The 22,592-nt window shown below is 39.1% G+C and overlaps 1 protein-coding gene and 1 pseudogene across 2 annotated transcripts in view; one reads left to right on the top strand and one right to left on the bottom strand.

The window, feature by feature from the left end:
* The window catches only part of VCL (vinculin), a gene marked incomplete at its 5' end in the record, with an annotated part of 94,923 nt that extends 87,785 nt beyond the window's left edge, over window positions 1–7,138 (bottom strand). The window contains one exon of the mRNA XM_081105192.1: window positions 7,128–7,138. Within this exon, the coding sequence (XP_080961318.1) occupies window positions 7,128–7,138 (11 nt within the window). The remainder of the gene's footprint in view (window positions 1–7,127) is intronic.
* Window positions 7,139–8,880: 1,742 nt separating this feature from the next.
* On the top strand, window positions 8,881–15,435 carry LOC308529176 (small nuclear ribonucleoprotein G-like; annotated as a pseudogene). The gene is made up of 3 exons: window positions 8,881–8,896; window positions 14,299–14,366; window positions 15,172–15,435. The product of its transcript is annotated as a small nuclear ribonucleoprotein G-like (transcript).
* Window positions 15,436–22,592: the final 7,157 nt, after the last annotated feature.

Raw genomic sequence — 22,592 nt, forward strand, 5'->3', positions numbered from 1 at the left:
ATAAAAATATTTTTAAAAAATCTATATATATAAAAGCCTAAGTGACCGTTCCACCGTTAGCTATGACGTGCACTGACCACCATGGGGCAGACGCTCAAACTGGTAGGTTAGCTTGCTGCTGGGGTCTGGCTGATCAGGACTGGGCTAGACAGACCAGACATGTCCTGGACAGGCCGGACATGGTCCCTCCCTGGCTGGCCAACCTCCTGAGTCCCTTCCCGGCCCCAGTCGTGCACTGGTGGGGTCCCTCGACCTGGCCTGCGCCCTCTTGCAATCCCGGGACCCCTCAGGGGATGTCGGAGAGCTGGTTTTGGCCCGATCCCCGAAGGCCAGGCCAAGGGACCCCACCGGTGCATGAATCTGTGCACCAGGCTTCTAGTAAATAAATAAAGTATTAAAGACAATGCTGGCAAAGCACATACACATTGTAATTGTAATCTTTTTGTCTTTACTCCTTACTAAATATCAAGTTAAATCCTAATATTAATTACAGAGCACCACAAGTCTATGATTCATAAACGGAAACAGTTCCAAACTTAGAGTTTATATGGAAGACATAACAGCAGAGAATCCCTGGAGACTGAGAATGTGGAAGGTTTTCATTGTTGAATTTGATTTGAAAGTGTGAATTCCTACCTAAGCAGGCAAGTTTCTATAAGCCTAGTAATTAATAAATATAGTGAAGGCTTAAATAATCACCACACAATTAGGTAATCCTCCTTAGGATAAATCCAAGTTCTCTCTCCAGGGTGTACATACTTCATCAATTGCTAGGTGGGTATGGTATGGGTAAACTCCCTATGAATTCTTCTGTATAGCTGATCACACAAAAAATGTTAGTGGTATTGTATTTTTATTTCTCTTTCTTTTTTAATAGAAGAAAAGTAAACCACAGATCTTGAAGGCATTGCTTGTATACTGACATCTTTAGATGAACTCATTCTTTAAATTATGTCCTGAGAATTCTGTGTGGAAGGCCATGTGCAGGTGACACAAAGATGCACAGTTAGGAAGTTTACAGCCTGGAATAGATTCAGGCCTACATATATGACTCTGATGAGTGCCAATAGGGAGGTAAAGCAGCACTAATGAGGGTTGGTGGACAGAGAGCTCAACCAGTTTTGGAGATAAGGGCAGTCTTTAGTATTTGAGCTGAGCCTTAAATCCTGGATGAAATTTCTGATGGGAAGAAGGCATCTTAGAAGAAGGAAATGCATATGTGCATAGAAGTAAGGCAGACTAGAGTTCATGAAACACCAAACAGTCTCATTGGGCTTTGTGGGAGGGGCCATATGATGAGGTAGGACCAGCCATGGATTCTGATTTTGGCTTTTCCATTGCCAAAGGAGGAGAATGTCTGAGAATACATTTTCTCATTTTTTAAATGAGAGATTTGGATCAGAACATCTCTGAGGGCCCTAACCGGTTTGGCACAGTGGGTAGAGCGTCGGCCTGCGGACTCAAAGGTCCCAGGTTCGATTCTCGTCAAGGGCATGTACCTTGGTTTCGGGCACATCCCCAGTGGGGGGTGTGCAGGAGGCAGCTGGTCGATGTTTCTCTCTCATTGATGTTTCTACCTTCTCTATCCCTCTCCCTTCTTCTCTGTAAAAAATCAATAAAATATATTTAAAAAAAATAAAGAACATCTCTGAGGTCTATTTCTAATTTTATAAATGTACGATTCTAGGTCCAGGGTTGGAAACTTTTTCTATAAAGGGGAAAACAGTAGATATTTTAGGCTTTGTGGTCCGTATGATCTGTCACAACTTCTCAACACCATTGTAGTGCGAAAGCAGTCATAGAAAATATGTAAATGAAAGGGCATGGCTGTGTACCAATAAAGCTTTATTTATGCATATTGAAACTTTAATTTTATATCATTTCATGTGTCACAAAATATTATTCCTTTGATTTTTTTCAAACATTTAAAAATGAAAACACTATTCTTAGCTCCTAGGCAGTAAAAAATTTGACAAGATATAGTCTGCTGATGTCTCCACTCCATGGAGAAATAAGAATAGAAAGAGGATAGAATTTGATAGCCCTCAAGAGCTAGAATAAGATAGATAACAATATCGTACTATAATTATGTATGATAAGTATCACGACAATGGCAATCATATTACAATACGTAAATGTATCAAAGAACCATACCTTAAATTTATACAATATTACATGTAAAATATATTCAATATATGGAATTTAGATTAATTCAGAAGACAATGGGAGATGGTACAGGTTTCTGAGCAAGAAAATGTTGAGATCAGAGCTGTACTTAGAAGATTTTTCTTGGCAGCAATGAATGGGAGTGAGAGATTAGTAGTTAACTACCAATGAGGGATAATATTAAAGTCTAATCTAATCTAGTAGCTTTAAGGAAGGAGAAGAAAGAATACATGGAAGGAAAGATCAATAGAACACAACTTACAAAAGACAAAAGGTTTATTTATCTGGCAAACATAATTTTTAAAAAGTCAATTTCCAGACAAGAAGGGGGGACCGGTTATTTTACATCCCCATTTCTCAGTGCCATCAGTACAGTACATGACTGCAGTAGACTAATTGAGGAATTTGCCTTTTTATGGAAACTTTAGAACAAGCAGCCCAGGTTGGAGCTTCCAGTTCAAAAAGAAGAGTTTTCTGGTATATATGTAGCATTCATTGTTTTGGTTTTAGAGATGCAATAGAAAGGGCAGTTTTAGAGATGATGTTTACTTATTTATGGCTCCTTTTACCCTAGAGAATTTTCAGCAACCTTTTCAAATTATGAAAGAGTATTCATTGGCATACATAGATATATCATTGCCCTCAGAATTTTAAAATAACTCTGCTGACTGTGACTCAGAATTTATATCTATCTTTTCTTGCTCTAACAAAGAGAAAAACTGCAGTGCTGCAGTTCAACATTGCTGTCTCTATCAAATAAAAGAAACCCTACTCTACGGGAGCACAGCATGCCTTCCAGAACTCAAATTTGGAAGTGGGCTGGGGTCAGAGGAAGGAGGGCTACAAAGAGACATGCACACAAGTAGCTCTAAGTCATGATAATATCTCATAAGAAATACAGTCAAGCCTCATGGAAACGCAGCACAGGGAGAGATGAATTGCACCTGAGCAGCCTGGAAAGTGCTTCATTGAGAAGATGACATAAACACTGGGCCCATTTTAACAAGAGAGGACGGGTAATTCCAGCTATGAGAATAGTGCAAATAATATCAACAAAAGGATGTGGAGAAATACTGGACTTATCTTTTCTACTTCAAAAGTAGTATATGTTGGTCGGCCAATGTGGCTCAGTAGATGAGCAATTACCTATGAACCAGGAGGTCACAGTTTGATTCCCGGTCAGAGCACATGCCGGAGTTACAGGCTCAATCCCCAGATGGGGGAGTGCAGCAGGCCACTCTCATCATTGATGTTTCTCTCTCTCTCTCTCTCTCTCTCTCTCTCTCTCTCTCTCTCTCTCTCTCTGCCTCTCCCTTCCTCTCTTAAATCAATAAGATTATATTTAAAAAATAAAAAAGTAGTACATGTTCATTGGTAGGGAGAAAAAGTGAATTGTGGCAAGAAAAAAAAAACTTAACCTGAAATCCCACCACTCAACCCCACCACATTTTAGTGTATGCTCTTTCACATATAGGACTACATAAAATGGGGTTATTCTAAACATAGCCCCCTGCTGTTTTTGCACAACATCTTAACAGCACAGATATCTGTTCATTCCAGCTTGGAATACATATTGGAATGATTAAAAAACACTGACATACCTGAGTTCAAGGACAAGTATAGCCCTTCCTTATAGACCAGTGGTTCTCAACCTGTGGGTCGCGACCCCTTTGGCGGTCGAACGACCCTTTCACAGGGGTCGCCTAAGACCATCCTGCATATCAGATATTTACATTACAATTCATAACAGTAGCAATATTACAGTTATGAAGTAGCAACGAAAATAATTTTATGGTTGGGTCATAACATAAAGAAATGTATTTAAAGGACCAGAAGGTTGAGAACCACTGTTATAGACCTTCCTTCGAACTCCTGCTTCAACTTGCTATTTTTTTTTTCTGTTTTATTCCAAGATCTCTATTGGTAGATCCATACTACTAGCCACTGCATTCAATTTTTCTTTCTTCCATATGAAATCAAAAAGGTATGGGTATGACTTGTTTAACATACAACTTCAAGAGCAGCATTGCTGACATCTTTTAGATTTGATAAGGATTCTAGGTCTTCTGCCCTGCATGTCAAAGTGAGTTTGTTTGCATAATTAAAATACTTAAGCAAACTGGAAGTGCTGAAGAAATTACCAAATGGAAAATATAAACTGTTAAGAGAAATGAGAGAGAGAGTGAGAAAGTCCAAGATTTTTCTAAGTAGAGTTCCAAAGGGAGTGAAAAATATGAGAGATGAGTCAAAAATTCAAAGAGATAATGGCTAAAAATTTTCTAGGATTGAAAAAAAAAAAAGTCAACTCTCAAAATCAGGGAGCCCAAAAAAAATCCCAAGATAGATAAATAACATCTTTAAAACCCCAGGGAGAAAAGTCATAATCTACAGGAAAACAACAATTTGACTGATGGCTGATTTAAATGCAGAAACACTGAAACAATATCTTCAAAGTGCTGGAAAAATAATTACCATCAGCCTATATTTATATATCCAATGAAATTACAAAAAAAGGGGGAAAATGAAGATATTTTTAGACAAACAAAACTTAGTGTGTACCCCCCAAAGACCCACTAAAGATACTAGTGAAGGACGGACTCCAGGAAGAAAGGAAATGTACCAAGAAGGAAGGTCATTTCTCTTACATTTCAAAGAAGAAAGAATCAAGACAAAAGTAAAATCTTAAACAAACATATATAAGGGGACAATGAATTAGAAATATTTTATAATCTTTGTATTACTGGGGAAGACAATAAAGATGCTAATTTATTGCCGAGGCCGGTTTGGCTCAGTGGATAGAGCGTCAGCCTGCGGACTGGAGGGTCCCAGGTTCGATTCCGGTCAAGGGCATGTACCTGGGTTGCGGGCACCTCCCCAGTGGGAGATGTGCAGGAGGCAGCTGATTGATGTTTCTAACTCTCTATCTCTCTCCTTTCCTCTCTGTAAAAGTTCAATAAAATATTAAAAAAAAAGATGCTAATTTATTGAAGACTTTGAAGATCAATATGTATGTTAAAAATTTCCAGAAAACCACTGAAAGGCTAGCAATAATAGGTATACCTTCCAAACTAGTAGGTACAGTCACCTGACCATCATGTTCAACTCTATTACTCCTATGTAAATAGCACACATGAAAGGGATTCTAGCCCTCCTTCAGGCAAGAGATACCAGGCTCATCCAGGATCAGGCATAGTATGTAGTCATTAAATATGTGTTCAATTAATTTGGCTGTTCCAGAATAAGATGAGTTCTATTTCACAAATGCATCATACTTCTCAACTCTACCTGAAAGGCTGACTTCATCTTCTTATTATTGGTGAGTGGTGTGACTACCCCTTCAGTTTTCTGTTATTGTTTTGTTTGTTTGTGGAGCTTTTTTCATTTTTAGAAAATAGAACAATGAATGTTTAGGATAAAATCCCAAATCCTAAGTCCCCAATTCTTACTTCTAAATTGAAAAAAGAAAAGAATAAAAAGGATACACTTTTATGCCAAAGGAGTTATCCACAAAGAATTAAACGTCTTATTTTGATCATGAGAAACTGGCAATCAAAGGCGCAGGCACCCAAACTGTGAGTGATATTTTCCCTGCAGTTGGTAAAACTGTATATTCCACAACATATGGAATCCTACTGAAAGCTTTCACTGGCACTTTGCCTTGTTGAATAAAAGTTAGAAGTTATGCTTAGACATTTTTTAAAAATCAACACTGCCTTTTCATTAGACTAACATTTAAAATATGGCTTAAAATCATGGAAAAATATATTATTATGTCTAACACTGATTGAGCTCTTAACTATGTGTCAGGAATAGTTCTAAACATTTTTATGAACTCATTAATCCTCACAATAATAAACTATGAGTCAGGTACTATGACTCACTTTGTGTTACAGAGGAGGACCGTGAGAAATAGAAATTGAATGATTTCCCCAATGTTACATAACTTGCAGATGTCGATCAACGGTGGGATTTGAACCCAAGGAGTTTAGCTCTACAGTCTTTATTCTTAACCATTACATTCTACTGCTTCCCAAAACTCTTGTCATGTTTGTAGGCTAATTTACCTTGTATCTATATCTAAAGTCAGACTTTGTTATTTGATAACTCACACTAGATGCATATTGCCAAAGTTGGCTATTCCATTTATTTGCAAAGGATCAAAATGAATAGAGAATTCTAAATCCACATTATATTTTTATTTATTCTTACATACTATGTATAATATTGTGTTAAGAAGAATTATTCCAATCTGTACCTTAGAACTCTACCTAGAATTTATTCATTCAGCAAACATGAATTGAATAGTCCTACTGCAGGCAATGCCCTGTGGTAAGCAATGATTTATAGCTACTTTCCTAATGGGCAATTAGATTTCATCAAAATTCATCCACAGCATGATAGATATTTTCCAAATAAGCAGCAAATGGTCTTCCCATTTGTTCATTCAACAAATATTCCTCAAGACTCTGCTATGTACCAAACATTTGATGGGTGCTTAAAATTCAGGGGCAAACACAGCAGAGCCAATATATGGCCCTGGGGCTCTGGTGGGAAGAAAGATGTCAAGTAACAATCATGCAAGTAATAACTAACAACTGTGATAGGCACAATTAAAACATTTATAGAAAACATATGACAGAGCGACCTCTCTTAGTTTTGGAGGTAGAGTCAGGGAGGTGTCCCTAGAAAATTAACATTTAATATGAAAGTAGAGTGTTAGAAATTACCCAAGTAAATAAGTACAGAAGAGTAGTTCATGCAGAGGGAATAGCAGATGTGAAGACCCACAGAAGCTCTGTGCTTTGGAGGAAATGAAACGCCCTCCCCGCTCCCTCTACCCTACCCCCGCCCCGCCGTGTGCCTGGAGTACCACAAGAAGAGGGCAGCTGAGGCCAACCCTCAGAGGTCTTTTCCTAACTATGGGGCCCACCACCTGCTCATTCTGCTGCTGACCCACTCACATTTTCTCCATGGCTCCAAGGAATAAAAACTATATTTACAGCACTCGTACACAACCCTTTAAAATGAATAATTTAGCCCAACTGGCGTGGTTTAGTGGTTGTGCCTCGATCTATGAACCAGGAGGTCAGGGTTCAATTCCTGGTCAGGGCACATGCCTGGGTTACAGGCTTACTCCCCAGTAAGGGGACATGCAGGAGACAGCGGATCAATGATTCTCTCTCATCATTGATGTTTCCATCTCTCTCTTTGGCTTCCCTCCTCTCTGAAATTAAAAAAAAAAAAAAGTTAAAATAAATAAGTAAATAAAATAAAATAAAAGGAATAATTTAGCCCTAGCTAGTGTGTCTCAGAGGGTTGGGTGTCATCCCATGCACCAAAAGGTTACTGGTTTGATTCCTGATCAGGGCACATGCCCAGATTTTGGGCTCAATCCCCAGTAGGGGTCATGCAGGAGGCAACCGATCAAGGTTTTGCTCTCACACACATTTCTCTTTCTCCCTTCTCCTTTCCTCTCTCTCTAAAAAAAACAAAAAAAAAAAAAAAAAATCAATACAAAATCTTTAAAAAGTAAAATAAAATGAATAATTTAAATTCTGCAATAATTTCATTGGTGGAGAGGATATCAATAACATAAATCATTGTAAGATTATAAATTTCATCTGTATTTTAACAATTGAGGCCAGATATTTTATATACCTTACTATCAATCTAGATATGTGCATAGCTAGAGTTTAATATCTAATGTTACTATTTGAGGAGAAAAGATGTAGGGTGAGAATTTACATGTGACTTGCCCAGATATTTTTCTATTTAAGATTTTTTTTTTTATTATTGCTTAAAGTATTACAAAGGGTATTACATATGTGTCCTTTTTTTTTCCCCCGCCCTTGACAATCCCCTGGCCTCCCCTACCCCCCAGTGTCTTATGTCCATTGGTTATGCTTATATGCATGCATACAAGTTAAGATTTATTAACCCACTCACATATCCTTATCTACTTCAATGGTATGAATAAAAACATGTTATCCACTTTACAAATAAAAGATGAGCCAATTCTGCAGGGAGGAGGACAGAGAGAAGATTGGAAATATAGGCAAGCTAAATAGAGGTCCCTCACTCCCCAACTCTAAGAACAAATGTGCCATTGCTCTTTTTTCACAGAAAGCTTACTGTGGGAATAAGTTAAGCTTATTTCTAAAGAAGGAATGACTTTGACTTGGATTGTGGCCAGTTGCAATGAAATTCAGCCACTTTTCCCTTAAAACTAATTCAACTGGAAATCTTATCAGTGGGAAATTCTCTAAAGGCCACAGACTCTATTTTCTGCAACTTACAATATCTGTAAAACATTTTTAGTTCTAAGATTCACCACCGGTCTCCCTCTACACACACACACACACACACACACATTTCCCACAGTCATATCAATCCAATAAACTGACTTCTGACAGAAGTAACAAAGAATTTTTTGAAATCTAAAAGTTCAAGTATGTAACCAACACTTAGACATTTGCATATAGTAGTAACATTTGAGGGCAGGAAAAAATAATCACCATACTTTCCAATGGAGGCAAGATTAATGAGCTGGCCTCACTGTCATGAAATAGCCTAGAACAGTGGCTCTCAACCTTGGCTGCACATTAGAATCACCTGGGAATCTTTTTAAAATCCTGATGTCTGGGCCTCATCCTCCGGAAATTCTGTTTCTTTGTTACTAATGTTGTGGCCCTACAACATTAGTAACCAGCTAGAATGACTAGCTGGTTAGGTAAGTAGCAAAACACAACACACCTGTGGAAGGAATTCCATGAGCACAGTACCAGAAACATCAAGAATATAACCCAGTCCTTGCCTTCCAGAAACCAAGTCTTAGGGAGACAACCTAGGGGAGTAGGGAGTGAGGGGCAAGAAAAACCATAATCAAGTCAATCATTCCCAAACTGTTGATCCAGCATGCAAAAACACAGTATCTATAAAGCTCTTACTGAGGAATTGGAAAGAAGGCAATTAATGCCCAACTGCTATGTGTAATTATACGAGTTTCTTTCTTTTATCTATTACTTTATCATACTCTATCCCTTTGTCTGCACATAATGCACACTGTTAAATAGATTTAATCAACTTAAAAAACCAATATCTTTAATAAGTATGTTGAGATTAGAAGTTCTTTCAGGACCTAACCCATTTTGAGCTTGTTTCATTCCACACTTACTAAAACAGCAATTAACTAAGTAGACCACGGCTCCCTAAACAGCACATGACAGAGAAAGTCTTGGGGTATTTTAACAGATTGAGTTTTCTCACTTTTCTTTGCAATTCTTTTTTTAAAAAATATATATATATATCTTTTTATTTCAGAGAGGAAGGGAAGAGAGATAGAAACATCAATGATGAGAGAGAATCATTGATTGGCTGCCTCCTGCACACCCCCTACTGGGGATCGAGCCTGAAACCTGGGCATGTGCCCTTGACTGGAATTGAACCCAGGACTCTTTGTTCCTCAGGCCAACACTCTATCCACTGAGCCAAACTGGCTAGGGCTTCTTTGCAATTCTTGAGCAGGAACATGAATTAAAGAGTTTGCGAGTTTGGGTGTGTTTTTTTATTCAATCTTTATTGTTTTTTTAAAAAATATATTTTATTGATTTTTTTTTACAGAGAGGAAGGGAGATGGAGAGGTATAGCAAGTTGGAAACATCGATGAGAGAGAAACATCGATTCAGGTGCCTCTTGCATGCCCCTACTGGGGATGTGCCCGCAACCCAGGTACATGCCCTTGACCGGAATCGAACCTGGGACCTTTGAGTCCGCAGAGCGACACTCTATCCGCTGAGCCAAACCAGCTAGGGCTCAATCTTTATTGTTGTAAGTATTACATATGTCCCCTTTCTTCCCCTCATTCACCCTTTCCAGCCCAGCCCCAACCTCTGCCCCAGGCTTTCACCACCCTTTATCTGTGTCCATGGATTATGCATATATGCTTACAAGTTCTTTGGTTGATCTCTTCCCACTCACCCACCCTCCCCTGCCTTCCCTCTGAGATTCCACAGTCTGTTCTATGCTTCTATGTCTCTGAATCTATTTTGTTCATCAGTTTATTTTGTTCATTAGATTCCACATCTGAGTGAGATCATGTGATGCTTGTCTTTCTCTGACTGGCTTATTTAACTTAGCATAATACTCTCCAGGTCCCTCCATGCTGTGTCAAAGGGTAAGAGACCCTTCTTTTTTACTGCTGCATAGTATTCCATGGTGTAAATGTACCACCGCTTTTTTATCCACTCACCTACTGATGGGCACTTGGGCTGTTTTCAGAACTTAGCTATCGTAAATTGTGCTGCTATGAACATAGGGGTGCATACATTTTTTTCTGATTGGTGTTTCAGTTTTCTTATGATATATTACTAGAAGTGGGATCACTGGGTCAAATGGCAGTTCCATTTTTAATTTTTTGAAGAAATTCCATACTGTTTTTCACAGTGGCTGCACCAGTCTGCATTCTCACCAGCAGTGTATTAGAATTCCCTTTTCTCCACATCCTCGTCAGCACTTGTCATTTGTTGATTTGTTGATGGTAGCCATTCTGACAGGTGTGAGGTGGTATCTCATTGTCCTTTTAATTTACATCTCTCTGATGATCAGTGACTTTGAGCGTTATTTCATATGTCTCTTGGCCATCTATATGCCTGCTTTAGAGAATTGTCTATTTAGGTCCTTTGCCCATTTTTTTAATTGGATTGTTTGTCTTCCTTTTGTTAAGTTGTATGAGTTTCCTATATATTTTGGATATTAAACCTTTATCAAATGTATCATTGCCAAATATGTTCACCCATACAGTAGGCTCCCTTTTTGTTTTGCTGATGGTTTATTTTGCTGTGCAGAAGCTTTTTAGTTTAATGTAATCCCATTTGTTTATTTTCCCCTTAGTTTCCTTTGCCTTAGCAGATGTATCCCTAACATATTGCTAAGAAAGATGTCTGAGATTTTGCTGCTATGGTTTCTTCTACGATTTTTATGGTTTCACCACTTACAGTTAAGTCTTTTATCCATTTTGAGTTTATGCTTATATGTGATATAAGTTGGTGGTCTAGTTTCATTTTTTTGCATGTATTTGTCCAATTTTCCCAACACCATTTATTGAAGAGACTGTCTTGACTCCGTTGTATGTTCTCGCCTCCTTTGTCAAATATTAGTTGAGCGTTACGGTTTGGGTCAATTTCTGGGGTCTCTGTTCTGTTCCATTTATCTATATTCTTGTGCCAGTACCAGGCTGTTCTGATTACAGTGGCTTTGTAGTATATTTGGTAATATGATCCCTCCAACTTTGTTCTTCTTTCTCAAGACTGCTTGCAGCTATTCATGGTCTTTTAGGTTCCATATAAATTTTTGAAGTATTTTTTCTAGTTATGTGAAATATGCTATTGGTATTTTAATAGGGATTGCATTGAATCTGTAAATTGCTTTGGGTAGTATGGACATACTGTTAATTCTACCAATCCATGAACACGGTATATTCTTCTACTTGTTTATATCTTCCTCTATCTCTTTTTTCAACGTCCTGTAGTTTTCCAAGTATAAGTCTTTTATCTCCTTGGTTAAGTTTATTCCTAATTATCTTAATTTTTTACTGCAATAGTAAATGAGATTGTTTGTTTAGTTTCTTGTTCTGAGAAGTCATTTTTGGTATATAAAAATGCCATCAATTTCTGGGTGTTAATTTTGTATTCTGTTACATTGCCAAATTCATTTATTAAATCAGGTGGTTTTTTGGTGAAGTCTTTAGGGTTTTCTATATACAGTATCATGTCATCTGTGAATAATGAGTTTTACTTCCCCTTTTCCAATTTGGATTCCTTTTATTTCTTCTTCTTGTCTGATCGCTATGGTTAGGACTTCTAGTACTCTGGACCTTCAGCTGCTGTCTGTGTGAGCCCAGCCACCTCTTTTGCATCTCCACACTTCCTACCAGACTCTATGCAGTCTCCAGTTTCTGTTCTTGGTTATCCGATTCTCTCCAGGTAGTCTTCAGTTGATTTTCAAGTGGTTTTTCTGTATCTTAATTGTATTTCCAGAGTGGTGAAAGCAGACATCCCTGTCTTGCTCCTATTATTAGGGGAAATGTTTTTAGTGTTTGCCCATTGAGTATGATGTTCACTGTAGGTTTGTCATATATGGCCTTTATCGTGTTGAAGTATGATCCCTCTATTCCCACTTTGCTGAGAGTTTTTATAAAAAATGAGTGTTGGGCCCTAGCTGTTTTGGCTCAGTGGACAGAGCGTCGGACTGCGGACTAAAGGGTCCCAGGTTCGATTCCGGTTAAGGGCACATTCTGGGGTTGCCGGCTTGATCCCAGGATGGGGCATGCAGGAGGCAGCCAATTAATGATTCTCTCTCACCACTGATGTTTCTATCTCTCTCTCCCTCGTCCTTCCGCTCTGAAATCAATATAAATATTTTTTTTAAAAAAATGAGTGTTGGATTTTGTTGAATGCTTTTTCTGCACCTATTGATATGATCATGTAGTTTCTTTCTTTCAATTTCTTTATGTGATGTATCACATTTATTGATTTATGAATATTGTACCAATGTTGCATCCCTGAAATAAATCCCACTTGGTCATGGTGTATGATCTTTTTACTATATTACTGGATCTGACTTACTAATATTTTGTTGAGGATTTTAGCATCTATGTTCATCAGGGATATTGACCTGTAATTCTCTTGCACTGTAGTGTCTTTATCTGGTTTTGAACTCAGGATAATGCTGGCCTCATAAAAAGAGCTTAGAAGTGTTCCTTCCTCTTGGATTTTTTTGGAATAGTTTGAGGAGGACAGGTGTCAGTTCTTCTTTGAATGTTTGGTAAAACTCCCCTGTGAAGTTATCCAGACCAGGGCTTTTGTTTGCTGGGAGTTTTTTGATTACTGCTTCTATTGCATCAGTTGTTATTGGCCTACTCAGGCTTTCTGTTTCTTCCTGATTCAGTTTTGGGAGACTGTATTTTTCTAGGAGTTAGTTCATTTCATCCACATTGTTGGCATATAGTTCATAGTATTTTCTTACAATCCCTTGAATGTCTGTGGTATCAGTTGTTACTTCTCCAATTTTGTTTCTGATTTTATTTACTTGGGTCCTCCCTTTTTGTTTCTTGATGAGTTTGGCTCATGGTTCATCAATCTTGTTTATCATTTCAAAGAACCAGCTACTGGTTTCATTGATATTTTGTTTTTGTTGGTTTTTTTTTTTTAGTCTCTATGTCATTTATTTATGCTCTAATCTTTATTTCCTTCCTTGTACTTACTCTGGGCTTTTCTTGTTCTCTTTCTAGTTCTTTAAGTTGTAGGGTTAAATAGTTTATTGTTGATTTTTCTTATTTTTCTTTCTTTGTTTTTGAGGTAGGCCTGTAGTGCTATAAAATTTGGGGCCTTTTATTGATAGTTTGGGCTACTGATGTCAGTTGCTGCTTATTTGAGGGATTTTAGCAAAGTCTGAAGCCTGAGCCAGGACAGGCCATTGACATGGTAAAGCTGCTGCAGGACAATCAGATGCTGTTTCTGCCTGGCCCTGTGTACCCTATTTGGGGCTATCAGCAATCCACAGCTTGTAGTTCCCTCTCCTGGGACTAGATGCCTTTGGAAAGTATAAGATGTGGACCAGGGTTGTCTTTTCCTAGCCCTGGGCCCAGGATTAGGTCAGGCAAAGACTCAAAGCCTCCAGAGACCCTCTCTCTGCAGTCTGATAGTTATCAGCCTTTATTGGCCTCAAGCTATTCTCTTTTTTTTAATTTTTCTTACTGATTTCAGAGAAGAAGGGAGAGGGAGAGAGAGATCGAAACATCAATGATGAGAGAAAATCATTGATCAGCTGCCTCCTGCACACACCACACTGGGGATCGAGCCTGAAACCTGGGCATGTGCCCTGACTGGGAATCGAACCCTGACCTCCTGGTTCATAGGTCAATGCTCAACCATTGAGCCATGCTGGCTGGGTAGCCTCAGGCTATTGACCACAGGGTGAGGCAAGAGGTCTTCCAATAGGGTGTAGCAACTGCCTTTCCCCCAGGCCAAAACCGCCTGGATTGCAAAGGTCCATAGGAGAAAGATGTCCTCGCAGCATGAGGGAATGACTCAGCACAGGAAACTGGGGTGACTGTCCTTTGCGCTCCTACCGCAGAGCCCCCAACCTGGGACTCTCCTCACACAGCTCCACTTCACTGTGCCTTCCCTCTGCCAGAGCCTAAGGTAAGTGGCTACACACAAACTTTTGTGCATTGGCCCTTTAAGAGGGCTCCTATATGTCCAGCCATCTCTCACTGGCAGATAGCAACCCTGATGCTTTCACAGCCAGATGTTATGTGGGCACCTTTCTCAGCTCTGGTGCTCTGGGCTGGGGAGCCCAGCTTGGGATTTAGACCCCAGAGTTCTCAGTTGGGACCCTCCCACAGCTGAGATATCCCTCTGGACTTTCAGCTGCTGTCTGAGCCCAGCCACCCCTTTTGCATCTCCCCACTTCCTACCAGTCTCTATGCGTCTCCACTTTCCATTCTTGGTTATCAGGGTTCTCTCCAGGTAGTCTTCAACTGATTTTTCACAGTGGCTTTTCTGTATTTTAGTTGTATTTCCAGTTTGGTCCTGGGAGAGTGTCAGTGTTACTTTGCCACCATTTTGGGAGCATCGGAAGGGATTTAATGGTGAACAAGAATAAAAGCTAGTGCATCTGTATATAGTTAAGTTTGGATTTATATCCAAGGAAACATAGATTGGTTTGGAGAGAAAAGACAAAGAGAATAAAAGACAAATCAACTTCAAACACACTGAAAAATACTGAGAAACACTGAGACTGTGCCTAAAAATAGATTCTCTAATTTCAACAATGAAAATGTAATAGTTAGTAACAAGTAAAATCTTATTCTTTTTGGAAGACAATGAAGGCTAAGCATGACAAAAAGTCATTACTAACAATACACTATTCAATAAAATACTGTACGTTTGGAGGAATCTTTGAGCTTACTAAATAGACACCATAAGCAAAGCTTACTCTCTCAAGTTAAAAATATTTTTGGTCAAGAAGTTATCATTGAAATTAAATGGTGGCAGACATGCCCAAAAAATATTGAAGAGATATGATCCCTTTATGAATCTTGTGGAGATGGCAACTAGTGGCCAACAGAACAATATTGAAAGGGTGGTAATATGAGAAAACAGTATCATCATGTTAGAAGCTTTGGAAAGAGTTATGAAGAATGGCTGTGTTCACCAGAAAAGCCAACAGCTTCCACATGTCCCCTCTCCACATCACCTGTTTTACTAAAATATAAAAATCAGGTCAGATACATTTTCATAGGGAGCTTTTTGTTAAGTAAACTTTTATAATAGTCAAAAATAAAATACTGTATTATTTTAGTATCATTATAGTATTATATGAAAGATAAAACACTGTAATGATAAAAATATAAATGAACAAAAATTCTCTACTTACATATTAATCTCAACTTCCTTCCCTAATAAACCTTTTGGTAAATTGTTAAGAAGAAACAGGTAAGACAGCCTCACTCTCCAAAACCATCCCTAATGAAACTGAACAAGTACTAAAATAACTGATAAAACAGAGAAGCAGCCACCTAAATTCAAACTTATATTATCATTTCTATGTGGCCCAATATACCCAAGCACATACAGGGTGTCCCAAAAAAAATGTATACACACTTTGAAGGATTATAAAGTCAGTGTTTATTAACATATAGTTCGTTTTCAAAATTTAAAAGAATCTACAGAAATAAATAATTTTTTTGTCAATTCCTGTTTTCAAATTAATGGCCATTCTGGTCTAGGCACTGCTGATAACTCGAAGCAATGGAATCACAAACACCAATAATCATTTCATTCGGTGTTTGTGCGCCCTCAATTCATTGACTGTTACCAGTAGTGTACTGTAAACTTTATCTTTTATGTTTCCCCATAAAAAAAAATATTTTAAACGTCTAATGGCACTTTAGAACAAATTTTCTTTGTTCAAAGCTTACTCTGGCTTCATCCATTATTTCAAATCAGTTAAACCTGAAAAGGAGTGAAAATTAGGCGAGTTATTAGCTGTTAAAATGTGTAAACATTTTTCAGGACACCCTATATTGCAAGAATTCTAGAAGGTTTAGAGTACAAGGGAAATGAAAGCCTCCAATAGGAGGTCCTTTCACCAATATATCAAATTCTTCTCTGGGTGTTTCAGAGTCTTATTACAGATTTGAACTTTACTCCTTAAAGCTCACTCTGAAGTATTTATACTACATAGCACTGACGGCTTAAAAAAGCCTTACATTTATGTTTTCTTCTAGTTTTGTCTATATATAGGGACGAATTAAGGGAAGACCTTCTTGAAAGCAACATGAACTAATAGAACAAGTCCTTCCTCAGCAAGTCCTTCCATTGTTTTAGAGAGAAACCTTGCTAATCTCTGACATTTGCTCATTAAAAACTACTACTTATTTCGATACAGATCTAATGCTGGCTTACAATGTAAAAATATACCCCACTGTCATGACCATGACATAAGGTTCAAAGGAAAGGCTGGGCCCAGATCAACCAGAAAGCAAAAAAGCAGCGGATCAACTTCATGATATCATTGTTTCCTGCCATGGGGTTCACGTAAATAAAGGCCTTTTAATGGGGAATTCATGGCTCATAGTATGATACCACACTGTAACCAGCAGGGGTTCAATTAACTATATCAACGCTTGGTCTAATGGTTAAACTGTAAAAAGAGACTCCCAATTTAAAAAGACAAAATCCTAATGACACTTTCAGACAGGAAGAACATATTCTCATGTTATGAATTTAGTAAGTGGCCTGCATAGCTGAAATGACTCTGAAACAGAGAACCACAACCCAGAATAGCCTGGACACTTCTGTTATCTCAAACAATGGGCAGTCGGCCATTCATTCCTCCCTCTTAGTATATATTCTACTTGTTTCAGACAAAGCCCATTATAAATTTGATGAGACTGCTCAAATTCAGCTATACCAGATGTTTGAAAGCTGGGGACAGGAAATATTTGTTGCACAAAAATTCCTATTACAACATTTTGTACCTAAAAAATAAACACTATATATTCATTTAGTAAAAAAGAAAAAGAGAGTTATATTGCACACGTATGACCAGCCTGACACTGGAAATAGAGGGATGAATAAAACAGATATGGTCCCTGCAACGGAGGAACCTACCATCTAGTGGAGAAGACAAACGCTGACCAGATTTGATGAATGTCACAAGAGAGTATGCTGGCCTGTAGACTGTGGATGAGGATATTCCCACCCTACCCCCTTCTTAAACATGCAATAAAAGACCAGAAAGTTGTCAGAAGTCTTTTAAAATAATGACCCTCTCAATTGTGATACATATGAAACATAAGCATCTTATACAAATATAAATGACCAGTAATTTTAAAAGCATATAAAATGACTACTTGTTAAACAAATATACAAGAAATATTAAAATCCAAATAAGTCCCAACCCATGAAAGTATTTACATTCATGTTCCCCCTACTCCTGGACTGTAACAGAAGAAACCAACTTATTATGGTTGATAGTTAGGACTTTTGCCTTTTATTTTGTCCTGTTAGTGTTATACCAGTACTACTTATAAAATAGCTTTAGGTCCGGCCAGTATGGCTCAGTGGTTGAACATGGACCCAGGAACCAAGGTCACCGATTATTCGATGCCCGGGTTGCAGGCTGGATCCCCTGTAGTGGGTGTGCAGGAGGCAGTCGATCAATGTTTCTCTCTCATCAATATTTTCATCTTCCTATCCCTCTCCTTCCTCTCTAAGAAATCAATAAAAACATACTTAAAATAAAACATCTTTAGAAAAGCCCAACTTTCTACTGTGTAGATATATTAAATATTTAAATCAGGGTTCCATTAAATTATAAACATAGTTATAGAAACATAAAATCTCTAAAACTCTTCTGTTCTATCAATCACATGAATAAATATTAAGTATTATGGAAACAAAGTTCACATCTGTCCCATTCTTATATCTCTTTTGATCTTGAGACAAAGTTTTTCAAATGAAACTTCATGACTCCCCAAAGGCTCCACAAACCTTCTTTAAATGCTATTTAGTTCTAGTAGGCTTCAAGCTAAGCAGCAATATGCACTATAAAAAGCCTTTATCTGTTTTGCAGGCATAAATTCTTTTGTGCTGACCTGTACCTACTCTTATTTCTTAATTAAAAAGAAAGAAATGCTCTGAAATTGAATGTCGCTGAAACAGAACCCTACCTTCACATCATTCCTTTCATATAGGCCCTTCACACAGGCCAGGCCAAAACCAGGCTTTAAACAGACACTCTTGCCAGGGCTAAGACAAATGGAAACTCTTTCACCAACAGCATTCCTCTTGCTTCTGATTCTAGGTAGAAAAATGCCACTAATAGTTCACAACTTTTTTCTAAGTGGATGTAGAATGGTAGCGTGAACAAAGCACAGGGTTCACAGTAAAAGAAATAGAGTTTCTCTTCTTGAGCCTAAACTTCATCACTAACTAGCTGTGTCACTATGGGCAAGTTGCTTAATTTCTCTGACCTACAGCATCTGTAAAATTAGGACGGGAAAGTATTAAGAAAAAAATTGTTTTATTAGTACATCAGAATCACTCTCAAGTGTTTAGAATGGCCTTATTCCATACAATGGAATATTATTCAGCAACAAAAAGGAATGAAGTTTTGATACTTACTACACCATGGATAAACCTTGAAAATGTGTTAAGAGAAATAAGTGAGAAACAAAAGGACATACATTTTATGATTCTATTTATATGAAATGGCCAGACTAGGCACACTCTATGGAGAGACAGAAAGTAGATTGGTGGTTGTCCAGAGGTGGAGATGGGGGTGGCTGCTAATGCGTATGAGGTTTCTTTTTGAGAGGACAAAACTGTCCTAAAATTAGATTGTACTGATTGTACACTTTAAATGGGTAAATTATATGTTACGTGAATTACATATAATTGTCTTTAAACAATGATCTTGTTCAGGCTCCTGAGTTGAAAAAGGAACATGTAAATAAATATTCCCATCCTATCCCCTCCCTAAGAATGGAGTAAAAGTAATGACTCAGCTGCGATAGTTATGCATTTACTAGTAAAGTGACCAGACTACTTTTGTTTAACAAATATACATGAAATTACAAATCCAAATGAGTCTAGCCCAAAGAAAGAGTTACCTTAATGGTGCCCTAAGTCAACATTTGGTCCTCGGAGTCTCAATTTGGGTAGTTCTTTCTACTTGCAACACCTTTGCTATCACATCTTTAAATGTTCAAATCCCACCTAACTTTAAGACCAGTTCAAATGTTACATCTTCCATGAAGCCTTCCGCATGCTCTCCTGAAAAGTAATGTCACATTTCTTTGAACTTCCTTGCTCCTTCACTTCCGTAGGGCCACCTTGGACTTCCAGTCCAATATTATACTTATTCTGCCCAGTATCAACTTATTGCTTTGACATTAAAAAGGGTCTCAATAAATAACCTATTTAATAAATGGATGATGATTGCTTAACAATTGAGAATTTCATTTTCACCTGATAAATATTAATTTTGGAAATATCCAAAAGTCATTTAGACTCAAGAATGGTCCATGAAGTAGGGCTAAGGAATGCCCACTTTGGAAAAAACTTTCATGACCAAAATAAAACAAGACGGATTTGACATATTTATGTATATAACCCGTAAGGAATTCCCAAACAGAAGCAGTGAAATAAGGACATAACCTCCCAAGGTAACTGAAAGAAACCTGAATGATATAAATTCCAGAATATTTATTTAAAAATCTGTTTCATTATTTTACAGTGATACCACATTTTTTCCTGAGTTCTATTATCAAGGTCTATTAATGCCTCTTATTATTCTATGTTTCTAATAGATATCACTTCTAATTCCTTCTCCATCTTCCCCATCATACTAAAAAATCCAGGCCCTCATTTTCTTTATGATCAACCAATTTTTAAAATCTCCTAATTTATCCCACAGTTCCTTCTTTCCTTCAACAATATTTATGAAGCCATTGTGTGTGGGGAAGAACTGAGGAGCACATAAAGAAATATCAAACGAGGCCTGTTCTCCAGAAACAATCAAGTTGGGATCAGGTTGGGACGTTGACACATGAACACCACTCATCACAATACGCAGCAGCACAGACGTAAGGGCCACAGGTGACACTGGTAATAACAAGCAACGGGTAGGTCCTCTGGTTCCCCAGAACACAACCTATATCTCCTTCACTCTATTCTCCTCCTCTCTCCCACTCTTTGTTCATCTTACTGGATAAGGTCTTCTGTTACACTGCCCGTATGTCATGCACTGACCCTCTCCAATTTCTCTCCAACTTGCCTCCGAAGCTAATCCAGACAATCTACTTGGTGTAACCTGGAAGTGACTTACTCACAAGTATCTTTTGTTCATGACTGACTATTTGTCACCACAATTCTCCCCACTTTCTAATTCATATCGACCACCAATCTCAGGTCCTTTATTTTGTATGTATTTGGAAGTATGTAACTACATACATGTAATTTTTTTTCAGCTTATAACTGGTCAGTCTTATTCCTTCATATTTGTCTCACGGTATTTATTACAGTGTTTCCTGACTAAAAGTGAATCTCAACCCACCTATGGAGCTTCTTTAAAATACAAAGGTCTTTACCCAACCCCCTGGGAAAGCTCCTCAGTAAGAATGGGTGGAAGATGGACAGACATCTTTATTTCTAAAAAGCCCCACAGGGGATTCTGATGCACAGCCCAACCTGAGAACCACTGACTTATTACAATGCTCCCTATACAGCAGACACTCAATTCTTATTAATTCATGCACTGAACCTCATAAATAACTTTTCTCTAAATAGCCTAACCAGATATCAACCCCTAGACTACAATAGCTCCGTTCCAAGTGCAACATATGGTTTTAAGCTTTCATTTCCTGAAGTACTCCTTGGAGGGACACTATTACCTTGTCTCTTTACATTGTCTCCTATTTGTTGAAAAATGGAGGCCTGGAATGGAGCCATGTTAGACAACACCACATAGGAATGTACTCTGGAGTCTTAAGATTAAAATTGGTTCTATATATATATATATATATATATATATATATATATATATATATATATATATATATATAAAAAAGAACAATGTAGAACTAGACATTCTGAATGAACATATGCTTACTGCAGAGAATCCGGCTACATCTCTGCAGAAGGCAGGTCAGAAAGTTGGTCAACAGTGTCTCCTCCAGGTCTTCCTACTTCCCCGTGTCCTCAACTGCCGTGGACAGATGAGGGGCCCCTGAAAACTGGTGAAGACTTTCAGCTGCTGAAGTGCCTCTAGTGCAGTCAAGTGCTCTAATCAGATAAGTAACCAAGCCCCACCCAGGCCCGCAGTTGCCTCCCAGCCACGCTGACACACTATTTACAGAGCTCAACCCCTAGACTGAACTTTTCCCAAAGCCGGTCAAGTCGTCGTTCACAGGCAGCAGCAGGCTGACTCGCCAGCCAGGGTGGGAAGGAAAAGGGTGCTGGGCCCAAGGGGTGTGTGTGAGGAGGGGACTGGTCTCAGCACCGCTTTTCCTGCTTCGGAGGTGGCTCTGCCTCTGCAGGAATCACCTGCGGTGAATCACAGCTGTGCTCTACAGACCCTGCAGCGCCACGCAGCCACCGGGAGAGCCTGGACTGGGGGGGCGGGGACCCCGGTCCTGCTCCCTGGCAGGGGCCCCGCAGGTCCCAGACTCCACAGGCCTCTCCCAGCAGCTCCATCTTGCTTCCCGCCAGGGGGAGGGGCCGGAGTCGGGAGAGGAGGGCCCGGAGTCGGGAGAGGCCCCAATGGGAGGAAGCCGTTTGACAGCAGGTAAAGCTACGTGGAAATCGCCAGGGGAGGGTACGAAATGAAAGGCAGCAGCAGGGTTCCGCGAAAGGGATTAGTTCGTGGCCATGAATTACTACGTAAAGAAATTACACGGGGTCTGAGAGTGCCAGGGGTGTGAGCAGAAGGAGAATGCCCGGGAAGGGAGGAGGAGACAGACGGATGAGCAGCCAGGAAGACAAGTGGACAAAAGGGCCGGCGGCAGGGAGCACGGGGGAAGGAAGGGTGGTGGGTGAGGCAGGTCCCCGGGTCAGGGGCAGAAGCATTAAAAAGGAGAACGGCGTGGCGCTGGAATCCCAGGAAGGAAAGGGAAGGAATTAGTTAGGGGAGCCCCTCAGCCCCTAGGCCAGACAGGGGAGGCCTAAGACGGAGCCGAGAGGACGGCTGTCAGCGTGAGGGGCGACAGCCTGCTTCAGCGTGAAAGGGGCCATCCCTCAGCCAAATAACTACCATTTATTAAGCACTTAGTATGGCTCCTACGCTGTGCTGAGCACTTTATAATGCCGCCTCGCTGAATCTTCACAACGAACCCCCAAGGCAGGCATTATCATGATTGA

The sequence above is a fragment of the Myotis nattereri genome (genome assembly GCF_964212035.1).
Source record: "Myotis nattereri genome assembly, chromosome: 13".
Lineage (NCBI taxonomy): Eukaryota > Metazoa > Chordata > Mammalia > Chiroptera > Vespertilionidae > Myotis > Myotis nattereri.